The sequence below is a fragment of the Heliconius melpomene genome, chromosome 10, assembly GCF_056956725.1.
Source record: "Heliconius melpomene rosina isolate 202511_hmr_F chromosome 10, ASM5695672v1, whole genome shotgun sequence".
Classification (NCBI taxonomy): Eukaryota; Metazoa; Arthropoda; class Insecta; order Lepidoptera; family Nymphalidae; genus Heliconius; species Heliconius melpomene.
The window spans coordinates 595166-609015 of record NC_140398.1 but is presented as its reverse complement, the minus strand read 5'-3'; the positions used below and the strand labels follow the sequence as shown (position 1 = coordinate 609015).

At 32.3% G+C, this 13850-nt stretch overlaps 3 protein-coding genes across 7 annotated transcripts in view; 2 read left to right on the top strand and 1 right to left on the bottom strand.

Moving 5' to 3' along the window:
• Positions 1 to 1058: 1058 nt before the first annotated feature.
• Positions 1059 to 2737, bottom strand: LOC146535056 (serine protease inhibitor 77Ba-like). The gene has a single exon (XM_085192330.1). The coding sequence runs from the start codon at positions 2610 to 2612 to the stop codon at positions 1416 to 1418; it is 1197 nt and encodes a 398-aa protein (XP_085048456.1). The 5' UTR covers positions 2613 to 2737; the 3' UTR covers positions 1059 to 1415.
• Positions 2738 to 5670: 2933 nt separating this feature from the next.
• LOC146535055 (serine protease inhibitor 77Ba-like) lies at positions 5671 to 7306 on the top strand. Its single transcript, XM_085192329.1, has one exon. It carries the CDS (start codon positions 5868 to 5870, stop codon positions 7086 to 7088), a length of 1221 nt encoding a protein of 406 aa, XP_085048455.1. The 5' UTR covers positions 5671 to 5867; the 3' UTR covers positions 7089 to 7306.
• Positions 7307 to 7441: 135 nt separating this feature from the next.
• LOC146535054 (phytanoyl-CoA dioxygenase, peroxisomal-like) overlaps positions 7442 to 13850 on the top strand; it is a 12255-nt gene continuing 5846 nt past the window's right edge. For 3 of the 5 annotated variants that reach the window (XM_085192333.1, XM_085192332.1, XM_085192331.1), the window contains exons 1-4: positions 7442 to 8916; positions 9222 to 9341; positions 12662 to 12773; positions 13598 to 13753. In XM_085192333.1, the coding sequence (XP_085048459.1) occupies positions 9223 to 9341; positions 12662 to 12773; positions 13598 to 13753 (387 nt within the window). In that variant the 5' untranslated portion in view covers positions 7442 to 8916; position 9222. Of the gene's footprint in view, positions 8917 to 9221; positions 12774 to 12873; positions 13077 to 13597; positions 13754 to 13850 lie in introns of those variants that run through there. The other 2 variants (XM_085192334.1, XM_085192335.1) reach the window with 2 other exon arrangements.

Genomic DNA, 13850 nt, shown 5'->3' with positions numbered 1-13850 from the left:
ATATTTTTTTATTAAATAAAATATATGGAGATTGTTATATATAATAATTTTAAGATAAAAATAATGTATGTTTTTAAGTGAATTAATTATAAAACATATCGAAATATTTTTTATAATATTTTTTTTGATAATAATAATAATCGTCAGAGGCTGTTATTGTGATACTAGTCATAATTAATATTATTTGTTAAGTTTACAATTAAAATGTTTCAAGAAAGGTGTGTTCTTATTTTTGTTGTAATTATAGAATAAATCACAAGTAATCTTTACATAAATTGCACATATTATATCTATGTATGTTACATTATCTATAGTTTGTATTTATCATAGGCGTGCTTAACGAAATTTATTAATAGAAAGCAAATATTTATTTATATTATTAACGTAAATAAGAAAAATATTATAAAAACAAACCAGACTACATAAAACTTAAAATTAAAAAAAAGATTTATTAATTTCAAATATGCCTTAAGTAGGCTGTCACTGCTACTACCATCGCGTAATTAGAACACAAATATCATATACTAAAGTAGTACCTATAGGTACACTTATAAGTGTAAGTGTGAAAACGTGCAAGAACGGTTGTTAAAACATCTTTAAGCCGTTATGTATCCGAGAGTCCTAAGTTCCAATAAAAAAATAATAATCATTTTTGAATACCTATTCAACGATAGCCCACTTGACGTGGTTTGTCGATATTTTTATTTTTTATTTTCATAATTTGGCGACGGTCATGTATGTGTGTATGTGTCAACTTTAGTGATAATTGCAAGTTTAAGACGAATCATTCGACGTAAGAATCATCAAATTTGCCTAAAGCGTTTGGTGTCTACAAGGCCACATAGGAGCACACATACATACATACATACATAAATTGTTAAATACATTACACTCCTTTACGTCGTACAGTCTGGTAATAAAATAGTGTCGTCCGTCACTCTGCCCGACTTACTTACGTCGGTGGGCAGCAGTGGACGGTGGACATATAAAGATATTGTTCGTCTTTCAAATCGAAATCATCTAAGTTATTTGTAGTATTAACAAATAAAAGAAACACGTAGTACTTAAATAATATATTTTTCCGTATTCTTACATAACCTTAAAAATTATTCTTATATCGAAATTACTTACAAGTAATTTATTTATATTAAGTAAGCATACCTAGTTGTAGAAATTAATACTAAAGTAAGGCAAAGTCTTTGGAGCTTTTCGCCAACTGAATCGGGGCTATCTGTATTATCTGATAAAACTTAAAGCAGTAAAAAATGCGCAAAACAAAAGACTTGCTCTAATATAATATTTGTTTTAGCTTTACGATGTATTCCTTATATAGATACGTAAACAGAGAAGGTCCAGTGGTAAGATACTGCGTTCCCTACATTAATTATTCTCAAAATTAAAGAAGCTTGACCATACTAATATGTGGAAGGATTGCTATAAATACCACCAAATAATATAACATCGGTCTTTCTATCCACTATTAAATAAGCAAAAGGCTTGTTCGCAACAAATTCTTCATTCGCACCGATTATTAAAAATTCGGCCACAACTCTCGCTGTTGCACCTTCTTCATTTATTTCTATGTCAGCAACTTGTGTCATTAACGACGTGTACATTTTATAATCGCTGATTCCTCTGAAATCCGCTAATTCTGGGTAAAAAATCCTTTTAACGCCCATATCGAATACTAATTCGGGGATATTTTCAACGCTGGTCGTTATTTGAAATCGTGGTATTCGGACATTCAATAGCTTTGTACCCTCTTTTTCAAACAGTGCAAATATTGTTGCCAATCGTGTGTCTTTAAGTTTGTAAAACACGTTTTTGACTGTGTCACGCGTAGGTAAAAACACTAACATTGAAATTCTACCGTCCGTGTTGAACGGTAGCTCTAACACTCTAGAATCAACTAATGGCACATCTGTCACGTTAAAGTAACCAGTCTGTGTCATCAATCTAACTTTCCCAATTGGTACATTGTCTTTCGAGTAGAAGGGCTCCGTTGAAGTGTATACTGGATTGAAGGGCATCCGCCAATCACTTTTGAAATACGCAGTTTCAGTCATCAGAAGGACAGTCAAATTGAAATCCTCTGCGTGTATGCCTTCGTTGATAACACCATCCATGTCCATCTGTATTATATCATTTGCTTTCGCAGCTGCTTCTTCAGGATCATTGAAATCTAAAGTCAAAACTTTAGTAGCGTCAGACCTATTGGCTTCATTTTTATAAGACTTCTTTACGTCCAGTAATTTATCAAGGATCATGACATTTGTACGTTTTGACATGAAAGATAATTCATCATCTAGCCCATTTAATACTTCCCGATATTTCCTTCTGAAACATTTCATGCGATGGTATCTTGTTACTTTCCTAATCTCATGTTCAGTCGTTCCTCTGGCGCCCTCGGCGAGGGTCATCAGCTGGAGCCAGGTGGAGAGCGGTGAGAAAACAAAATGATGTCCGGTCTCTTGCGCTACTCTGTCTAATAATTGCATGGAGAAGTCATAAGTCGGCCTTTTGAATACATTGACGGCACTCTCATAGTTACACGAAAACTTTACACTTAGCACTGACGTCGTTACTAGCATAAAATAAATTATTTGCAACATATTCGCAACAAACTTGTATACTTAATAACAACTAATGTTGTAAACTACGGGAATTAATTAATCATTGCGCTCACAATGAAATTATAGTTGTCGCTATCGCGTATTTATACACTGAATAAGAGATAAACTTGTGTTAAAATGTATATGTGCGTATTAATTAAAAATATACTAAGAAGCTTCTAGAAAATTCCCAAACTTCAAGGTATGTAAAATATTAATGGAACGGATGAAAAAGGTGAAAAGTTTCGAGGTAAATAGAAAACGTAGCGTCTCCATTCTCATTTAAGATCTTCTTCTTCTTCTACTATTCAGAAGGTAGGTAGGTTTACCAAATAGGTAAGAAAAACTTTTTTATATATACAAGTTATTGCGAGCTGGAGAGAAATCGAACCCACAACCATTGCCTTTACATTCAGTTAGTTCCGAAATACGCCACTACGGCGCGGCGGCGCATTCTACTTTAATTGAATGCCATATTATTTAGGTCAGATTAGATATTATTTGTTTACTAGTTGTAATCACATAGTTTCTATATAAATGAGGATAAAAGGAATATTAAGAAATTCCAGTGGTATATTGACAATTTCGTTTCTTGCTCTATTTCCTTCCCGTTGACTTACAGTTTTCAAATTTGGCATAAAGTGAGAATTTACAATACAAATAGAAGAAAAATCCGAAAATTGAAAATTAATTAGTATTTCATAGAAAAAATATTACAAACTTATATTTGTAGTTCATTTCATACACAATGCAAATGCTCGAAAACTTAAGCGTTCAACTTTTATAAGTTGTACTTCTTGTTGACCTACGATGCTGCAAATACCAATTGCAACCTGGGTGGACGAGTATGACTCGCGCTTGCCCTGGTTTTATTTAATTTATATATCATTTTATATTTAACTAGTGGACCCGGACGCGGCTACGCCTGCTTAAACTATTAGAATATTTATTAAATATGTTATTTTCAGTTTTCAATAGAATTAGTAAGAAAATATAAGCATAAATAAGCAAAAAGAATAATAAGTAGAAACATATTATTAGAAAAAATATCAGAGAAATTGAAAACCAACTTAAGAAGTAAAAGTAACTAAAGGATATTCTTAATATTAGAAAAAGTACCTACAACCCGTACCTAAAAACTACCTAAAAGGATAATTTTTGCCAGCAATATCAAATAAAATAAGAAGAGAACCAAAGTGTATTTTAAATTAATTATAAACAGCAAATAAAGTTCGAAAATCTATGAAAATTTATAAAACCATCAACGTCATCTGCCCGTTCGCGTCGGTCGTACTCATACTATGCCGCCCGAAGGCTAGGTCATTGCGAATCAGTGACATCTTAATTATTTATTAGAATGTTATACAGTAAACTATAATTTCAATATAGGTAAAATGCTAAAAGTGACTATCATATATCTATATCTATACTAATATAATAAAGCGGAAGAGTTTGTTTGTTTGTTTGTTTGTTTGTTTGTTTGTTTGTTTGAACGCTAAGATCTCTGGATCTACTGGTCCGATTTTCATTGTTTTTGTTTTGTATGAAAGCTGCATTCTTCAGAAGTGCTATAGGCTATATAACATTACATTACACATATATACTAATATATTTTAAAGTACATTCTAATTTGACATGCAATTTATTCTGCCATGTTAATAACAACCGTCGTTGCTACGCGACCGCTACCGCGACGTTTTGATATTCATCCTTAAGAAAATAAATATAATAGTCACTTTTAGCATTTTATCTAGATTGAAATTATAGTTTACTGTATAACATTCTAATAAATAATTAAGGAGATGTCACTGATTCCAAATGACCTAGCCACCTAGCGGGCGGCACAGTATGACCGACGCGAACGGGCAGATGACGTTGACGGTTTTATAAATTTTCATACATTTTCGAACTTTATTTGTTGTTTATAATTAATTTAAAATACACTTTGATTCTCTTCTTATTTTATTTGATATTGCCCGCTAAAATTATCCTACTTAATAGAGAGAAATGTTTAGTTATTTCGTAGAGTCGATATCTATGTACGCACGTACGGAAAACTTTAGGTACTTTTTCTAATATTAAGAATACCTATCTTTTAGTTACTTTTAATCCTTTTATTAGTTCATTTCAATAACTCAGATATTTTTTTCTAATAATGTGTATCTACTTATTATTCTTTTTGATTATTTGAGCTTATATTTTCTTACTAATTCTATTGAGAATTGAAAATAATTTCATGAATATATTTAATAAATATTCTTATAGTTAAAGCAGGCGTAGCCGCGTCCGGGTCCACTAGTATTTCATAAGGACGAATATCAAAATGTCGCGATATCGGTCGCGTAGCGACGACGGTTGTTTTTAACATGGCAGAATAAATTGCATGTCAAATTAGAAATAAGTATTTTAATACTAGCGGACCCGGACGCGGCTACGCCTGCTTGAAATATAATAATATAATTTCTATAAAAATATAATTTCAATCTAGATGAAATGCTAAAAGTGACTATTATATTTATTTTCATAAGGATGAATATAAAAATGACGCGGTAACGAACGCGGTCGCGTAGCGACGACGGTTGTTATTAACATGGCAGAATAAATTACATGTCAAATTAGAAAGTATTTTAATTTATTAGTATATATGTGTAATGTAATGTTATATAGCCTATAGCACTTCTGAAGAATGCAGCTTTCATACAAAACAAAAACAAAGTAAATCGATCCAGTACATCCAGAGATCTTAGCGTTCAAACAAACAAACAAACAAACAAACAAACAAACAAACAAACAAACAAACAAACAAACTCTTCCGCTTTATTATATTAGTATAGATATTAGTATATATGTGTAATGTAATGTTATATAGTCTATAGCACTTCTGAAGAATGCAGCTTTCATACAAAACAAAAACATAGTAAATCGGACCAGTATATCCAGAGATCTTAGCGTTCAAACAAACAAACAAACAAACTCTTCCGCTTTATTATATTAGTATAGAAGTATAGATACAAAAATATGACATAGTTGTCCCTTAAAGAGCTTTTGTTTTTCATTACAGTAAGCAGTATGTTTGTATAGTATACCTATATAGTAATTAATTACTTGGAATTTACATTTATTTTTGGATTTTCCTGGCAATAATGGAACTTTAACCTTAACTATCAGAGAGCCGGTCACTTAGATAACGGCAATATGTTTTGTATTTAATATCTGTTTTTACTTTGACTATCAGTCTCCACTCTGCCATTGAACATGAAGGAAATATTAATAATTACATTTTTAATAATATATGGATTCGTTTCGCCACTTTTGGGACAGTGTGATGAAGAAAGAGCACATCCATATTTTAAAAGGTCAGTGTACGAGTTCTCCGTAGATCTACTTACAAGAGCTGCTCAAGAAAAAGAGAATCATTTCGTGACATCAACATTTTCGATATGGGCAGCACTCGCGTGCGCATCGCTGGGCGCAGCTGATAAAACTCTGACAGAATTCAAAGACGTACTGAAATTACATAATCGTAAGTGCTTCAATAATCAATATTTAACAATAGCAAGTAAAGTGACCATAAATGATGACACTGACGTCGATATACAGAAGAGCTCCTCCATTTTTGTTGATGATAGATTCTTAATAAGAGATGAGTTCAAATATAAATTAGAAAGCACCGGTTTAAGTTCTATTATAGATATGGCATTCGATGATGCTGATATAGCTGCTCAGAAGATAAATGATTACGTCATCCGAGCAACCCACAACACTATAGACGGCGTCGTCGCTCCGAGCGATATCGAGAACGCAGTTATGATTATTATAGATTCCATATTTTTCAAGGGCAGCTGGCAAAAATCCTTCAATTCCGCGGAAACAGGACTTATTAAGTTCTACAACGATCGTGGTGTTGCTCTTGGTGACGTAAACATGATGGTCACATCCGACATGTTCCGAGTGGGCAGCGTCCCACTACTCAATGCACAAGTGTTGGAACTGCCCTATGGAAATAAAACTGAAAACAGATATTCGATGTTAATATTTCTGCCTGAAGAAGGCGTGTCTTTGTATAATGTCATAGACAATTTAAAAAAGGTCAGCCTAACCAGCATAAATTTCTTGCTAGAACAATTTGGCGAGCAACGCGCAACGGTTCAGTTACCACGTTTCAAAATATCTTCAGATTTAAGTAACTTGAAAGAGCTACTGGCCGATATGGGTTTAGGGAGCATGTTTGGTCCCAGCGCCCGTTTTCCATTTATATCAGATCTTCCTATATATGTTAGTAATTTTATCCAAAAAGCCAGTATAGAAGTGAATGAAGAGGGCTCTACAGCAAGCGCCGTCACGAAAGCCGAGTTCACTCTTAGATCCAATTCGATAACTTTCTTCGCCAGAAAGCCCTTCCTTTACATGATTGTTGATAAAAAATATCAAATACCACTATTCGCTGGAGCTTATTCAAAGCCATCTGTGTATTAAACATATAGAAATCTACTTTACTTCATATTTATTGTGGACCTTTATTATGTACTTGGGGATGAAAAGTACTTAAACTCAAAAACTACAAAAATGTACCAAAAGTTTTTTTATTTATTCCACAATACAATCATTGTGATTTGCTTGTTATATTAACCTTATAATTATCGAATAAATTAATATATTTCATGAAAAAGAAAATTGAAACTTATTACTATTTATTTTGCCTTTTATTATGAAATCATTTTAATTATTATATCAATGTTAAAAGGTTAAGGATGTAGTTATATTAATTGTCGTTTCCTACATTAAGACTAGTCAATTTATAAGTATAGATTATAAATAAAAAAATAAGTAATGTTATTGCGTGACACATGTCACTTATTGCAATTACGTAGAATCTCTTTCCTTGGCGAAGTGATTAGTGCTGAATTTTCACGCTCCGAACGCCATAAATAAAGAGCAACAACAACAATCTCTTTACTAATAATTTAAAAGTATATATGTGTATTATAGGTAGACTAACATCAGAAGTGGAATAATGTAGCGTTTATGGAAACTAATAAAGTAACAATAAATATTCTATGCCCTGGATATTTTATATTGTAAACGATAAATAAAGGTAATTTCCAACAAAATAAGTACAATAAAAACTGTTCCTACATTTTTCTGTAGTGTATGTACATAATCCTGATTTTTTGTGTAATTTTATTTTGGCAATGGCAGCATTTCAGTAACATCATTATTCGCCATTGTCACTTGCCACTAGGGATACGATATTGAATAGAAGGTATCGACACTGTACTCGTTAGTACTCGTATCGTACTCATAAAAGTATTGAAACAAAAGTATCGATACTTCAAAGTATCGGGTACTTTTCTTTAGGGCCTAATGCGCGTACGTTAACATGTCAATGTCAGTCAGTAAGTAACGTCTTTACGTCATTGACATTATGTGAGAACTTTCAATAGAACAGATGAAAAATAAATAATAGTTAAAAACACGCCTTTGTGAAAAAGAACAATAAAGTTTTTTTATTTAATTTTTTTACAAAAGCGTGTTTTTTTTTATTTGATTGTATTGTCATCGGTCCTTGATAAGTATACAAAACTTCAAATTAATCCGACGTTTTAAAATCGAACTAAATTACGTTTAAAGGTCTATCAAAAATATATATTGAAACCACAGAAGCTAATACAAGCCTGTTAAAAAACATATGGTACATTAAAATAAAATAATAATAAAGACAATTGTCACAATTTTTTATTAAGAAATTTATAAATCTCATTTCTCCTCCGTACAATCGCTAAAAAATTAAAACTTATCGAGCCGTTTCGGCGATAAGCGGTTTCAGAATTTCTTTAGAATACTTAGTAGTAGTGTAATTAATTTAAGTTCCCATTACTATTATAGTTCTTATGTCCTTATCGAATGATGTTAGATCATAATTTAGAATGTGAAAAATATTCCCTAATTACGCTTTACGATCCTTGCATATATAGGATTTAGGATAAGAGTGCGTCTGAATGAGATGTCGCTAACATAAACATGACATAATTTATTCGTACTAAATATACTAATAAAAAGTACAAGTATCGAATATAAAAGTATCGGTATCGAAAGTCAATGTACTCGATACCACAAAGTATCGATAATTTTCGTGTCGCTCTACTTGACAAGCTGTCACTTGTCTGTTATTATAAGCGCTTGTTATTATTTTCAAATTAATCTTTGTTGTTAGTTGTTACTTGTTGTACTACATATCAAAGAATATATTCTCTAGAATTATATAACCTTTTGCATATAAGTCTTAGTTATACAGAATATCAACGTAAGTTTAAAAAAATAGAAAAACATAACTTTGATAAAAAAAAATTGAAACTAATTAATTTATGTTTTTCTATTTTTTTTAAATGATATATATAAGAAGTTAGTTATAATTGCATTAATAAACAGATGTTCGCAATTTTATTAACTTATGATTGTAAATTTAAGCTAAATTAGTGTAAAACTAAATAATAATATAATCTTCAACACTAAATAACAATTTTTTTTTTCGTGATAAATACGTATATTTATTTATTATTTTATAAATATACGTATTATATTCATTCTCCTTAATATAATTTTTAACAGAATGCAATCTGAACTACTTAACACATATTTTCTATCACCTGAACAACACCAATTTTATGAAGACAATGGATATTTAGTTATAAAAGGATTTCTGGACTTTCCATCTTTATATAACTACAAGTAAGTAGAATATCTTTAACCCTAGATAGATAACCTATTTCACTGTACACTAAACCATACATCGATTCAACGTGCGAATGTTTGAGTGAGCATATTTTGGATTATGTATATCCTAGGTTTATAAATATGATATTATATCTTAATGTATGTAATTGTGTTCTGAATAAATAAAAGACATTAGAGTTTTTTATATTTTTATTAGAATAAATAAAACAAGAACAAAAGGAGGTACTTCTTACTTTATAAAACTTAAACATTTAAGAATCTCTCCATCAGTTTTATAATTTGAGATATAAACTTTTTAAAAACATTTTTTATAAACTATATAATATTAGAAACCTAATTAAATATATTTTTTTATTAATTTTTGTCTCAAAGACACTTAGGACAGGCACTGGACTTGTGCTCACCACAAATGGGATTTTTACAGTTGCTACACATAGTCTTTGTCATCCTTCTAATTTTGGATAAACAAAAGGCACAATATTTTCTTTTCTTTAGCTTAGACACACCTTCGAGTTCTGTGGGAGGTGGCTTTTACATCAGGGTTTTCAATCTACAGCTGGATAACATAAAACATAAAAACTCTTTATTTCACACCATATTAAACATTTAACAAAAACAAAAAAAAAACGTACAAAAAATAAATGTGAAAGGGCGGCCTTATCACTAAAAGTGATCTCTTCCAGGCAACCTAATTTTAGAAGAATCTATTTAAAAGACAGGGCATGGCGCGATCAATCATATATATATTTATACACCTGCATAAATACTATCTCATAAACTACATAGAATACACATACATAATAAAAATAAATAAATAAATAAGTAAATAAATAAATAAATAGATAAGTGCGTAGATACATGACAATTACGTCGAAATATATAAAAATACTACATACTAAGATAGTAATTTTTAACTTTATATTTAAATATATTTAAAGATTTAGACTGCCTTATAGCTCGCGGTAACGTATTCCATAGCTTCGCAGCTTGGACAGTGAATGACTCACTGTAGCAACGGGTACGACACAAAGGTATTTCCAGGACATTATCACTTTGGGATCGGAGAGTTGGGGCAAGACGGGATTCAGAGCCGAGAAAGGTAAAGCGTTCTTTAAGGTAAGTTGGAGTTTCAGGATGGAAGAGGATAGAGTAGAGAAGAGTTAGAGTATGAACATTCCGACGTTCTTTGATAGGAAGCCATCCGAGCCTCGATCGATGCTCACTGATATGATCAAATTTCCTCAGTGCAAAGATAAATCTTATGACAAGATTTTGTAGGCGCTCTAATTTATTGAGTAATTGCTGCGATAAATCCAGGTAGCAAGTGTCTGCATAGTCTAGGATGGGTAGTAAGAGTGAGTGTGCTAGGGTTATTTTAGTTTTAATCGGTAATAGATGTTTCCATCTTTTCAGCCTACCCATAGCACAGTACAGCTTGCGGCTTAGCTCAGATACTTGAGGTGTCCACGAAAGAGTGCTGTCCACCTTGATACCTAGATTTTTTACGGTGTTGCAATACTGGATTTTTGCGTTCTTTTAGAAACTAATTTAAATTTTTACAAATTTCAAATCATTATTTTCTTATATTTTTTTATTTATTATATAAAAATGTATTATAAGTGTTAAGCACACAGTGTGTGCACACACTAAGGAAAGAAAAGCATTTTAGAAATGTATAAAAAATAAACGGGTAAAAATAGCAGGACTTGAGTCAACAGAAACTTGAGTCAAGAGAAAAGAGATCAACAAGAGTACTTAAAGGTTGTAACACGAACCTGTAAGAAGGAATCTAAAGTCTAACTGAAAACGCGACGATTATAGATTAGACTTCCCCTCAGGGAAATTATTATTTTCATTTCGTCGCGCGTCTAGTAAAAGATACAATTTGGCGTCAAGAGTATCGAAAATTAAACGATGCGAAGGGTCCCTCTGCCTATCGCGCCATATGCGCCATACAGCGAAAAGCTAAAAAAATCATTTAAGAATTACCATAATTAGTTTATATTTATTCCTTACGTCTTTTATTTTTTTAAATAAGTAATTAATAACGAAAAATCAAATTATTACCTACCACATGTAGAAAAATGTAAATATGTATATTCCTCTCAAAAAAAAATGAGTGACCCACAGCCGTCTTGCTGTAGTGGATCCGTGCCCGACCTTAAATACGACGGTTTAACATAAGACGCACAGTTGTAGTTGAACTTACAAGCGTCCATCCCCGGGGAGATTAATTATATTAATTTTCCTGTTCTGGTAAAGACGAAGCAGAGCTTTTCATTCTTCGATTCCTCTGTTCTGTTTTCAGCAGGAAAACAAAGAACGAAGTCTCTTGACACTAGGTTCTCTTTGCCCACTCACACAACACAAATTTAACGTTTCTACGCACAGCCGTAACCGCTGTGCGTAGAAACGTTAAATTTGGACAGATGTTTACTTTCGTAATCTGGACATCCACTAAGAAGGGATTTTGGAAAATTTTAACCCTAAAGGGGCGAAAAAGGGGTTAAAAGTTAGCATGGAAAAAAAATTAAATCGCCACCGATTCTTATAAAATTTGAAATTCAGACTCTTAAAAGTATTTAATTGAATACGTGTTTCATGGTTTTCTAGAATTCTTTCCATAAGGGTGCAAATAAGGGGTTGAAAGTTTGTATGGAAAAATTCTTAAATCGCCACCGATTTTTGTAAAATTTGAAATTTAGACTGTTAAAAATATTTCATTGAACACATGTTTCATGGTTTATTAGAATTCACCCCTAAATACGTAAGCGAAGCTGCGCGCGTCCGCTAGTCTATATATATAAAAGGACTTGTCCTTACTGACTGAGGTAAGACGCACGCACAGCCGTAACCGCTATGCGTAGAAACGTTAAATTTGTACAGATGTTTACTTTCGTAGTCTGGACATCCACTAAGAAGGGATTTTGAAAAATTTTAACCCTAAAGGGGCGAAATAGGGGTTGAAAGTTTGTATGGAAAAAAATTTAAATCAGCACCGATATTTATAAAATTTTAAATTTAGATTTTTAAAAGTATTTAATTGAACATGTATTTCATCGTTTTCTAGAATTCTCCCCCTAAGGGTGCAAATAAGGGGTTGAAAGTTTGTATAGATTTTTATTTCAATCGGCACCAATTTTTATAAAATTTGAAATTCAGACTCTTAAAAGTATTTATTTGAACACATGTTTCATGGTTTTCTAGAATTCTTCCTCTAAATGAGCAAGCGAAGCTGCGCACGTCCGCTAGTAAACTATATTTTTTCTCAATAAATACTTATTTTTCTTTTAACATTACAAAAATTTTAACAGGCAAAGGTTTCTTCAAGTGTGTAAAGGTCAAGTAGAACGAGGTTCAATGATAATTGTGAAGGAAAACAGACTTAAAAATAAAGGACTTGTAGGCGAACACTTGATAAATAAGGTAGATATTGAAGTGGACCCTGGTGTACTTCTCTCTCCAGCTTGGAATGCCCTGAGATCACATTTTTAATCCTGATTGTTGATTCGCTACTTAAGTACAGATCGTGATCAATGCTGTAAGCTATGAGGGAAGATCTAATGTTTGCAGAACATGCCATTAGCAGACCTGTCGAAGGCAATCAAATGCTTTGGGGTAGTCAACGAAACACATGACATATTTTACTTCGGGCTCTATATCATTTTTCCTCACGTTAAAGATTTGCTCTCGTGCCTCTGCCCTTGACTAAACCAGCATGTTCACTTGGTACTAGCAGATAAGATAAAGATTGAATTGGAAGTAGTAAGAACTATCTGCAGATCTTATCGCATAAGTCCAGAAATATTCTTATACTTATATCCTCAAAATATTTCAATCCCTCAGCGAATATTGTGTCTCTGCCAGCTGATTTATTGTGTTTTTAGATTCAGTGACTTCGTGTCTGAACCCCATATTATATGTTCAGTTATGTTCAACTTCACGCTGTATCCCACACACATCAGGGTAGGCAGAGGGAACCTATTGTTAAGACACTCCATTACCACTTTCCGCCGAAATCTGAAAGCATTGCGTGTTTGCGCCGCGCTTTGCCTCGACACCAGAGGAAAGAAATGAAAATATAAAATTAAATAAATATTTCATTTCCTCGACTGGGGATCGAACCCACAACCAGTCGATTTTGCAGCTTTTTGCCTCTACGCCACAACTGGCCTCTATCATAAATATAAAAATATTTTTTTAATTATTTAACTGTAATAATTTAATTCGGATATTTTCCTCCCCTCCAGATACACGATATACACTACGATGATATTTTCATGACATATACGGAACACCCGCGTTTGCTCCATGTTTTATCGCAATTTATAGGTGACGACATAGAAGTTATGAACAGTATGTTCATTAATAAGCCGCCAGGTAGTGTCAGGCATCCGCCACATCAGGTAAGTTTTTTTTTGAGCTGCATAATTTTTTTCCCGTATAACGGGGTACACCTACAGACATATAGAACCTAGTGTGAAGTCGCTGTTTTAAACTTTC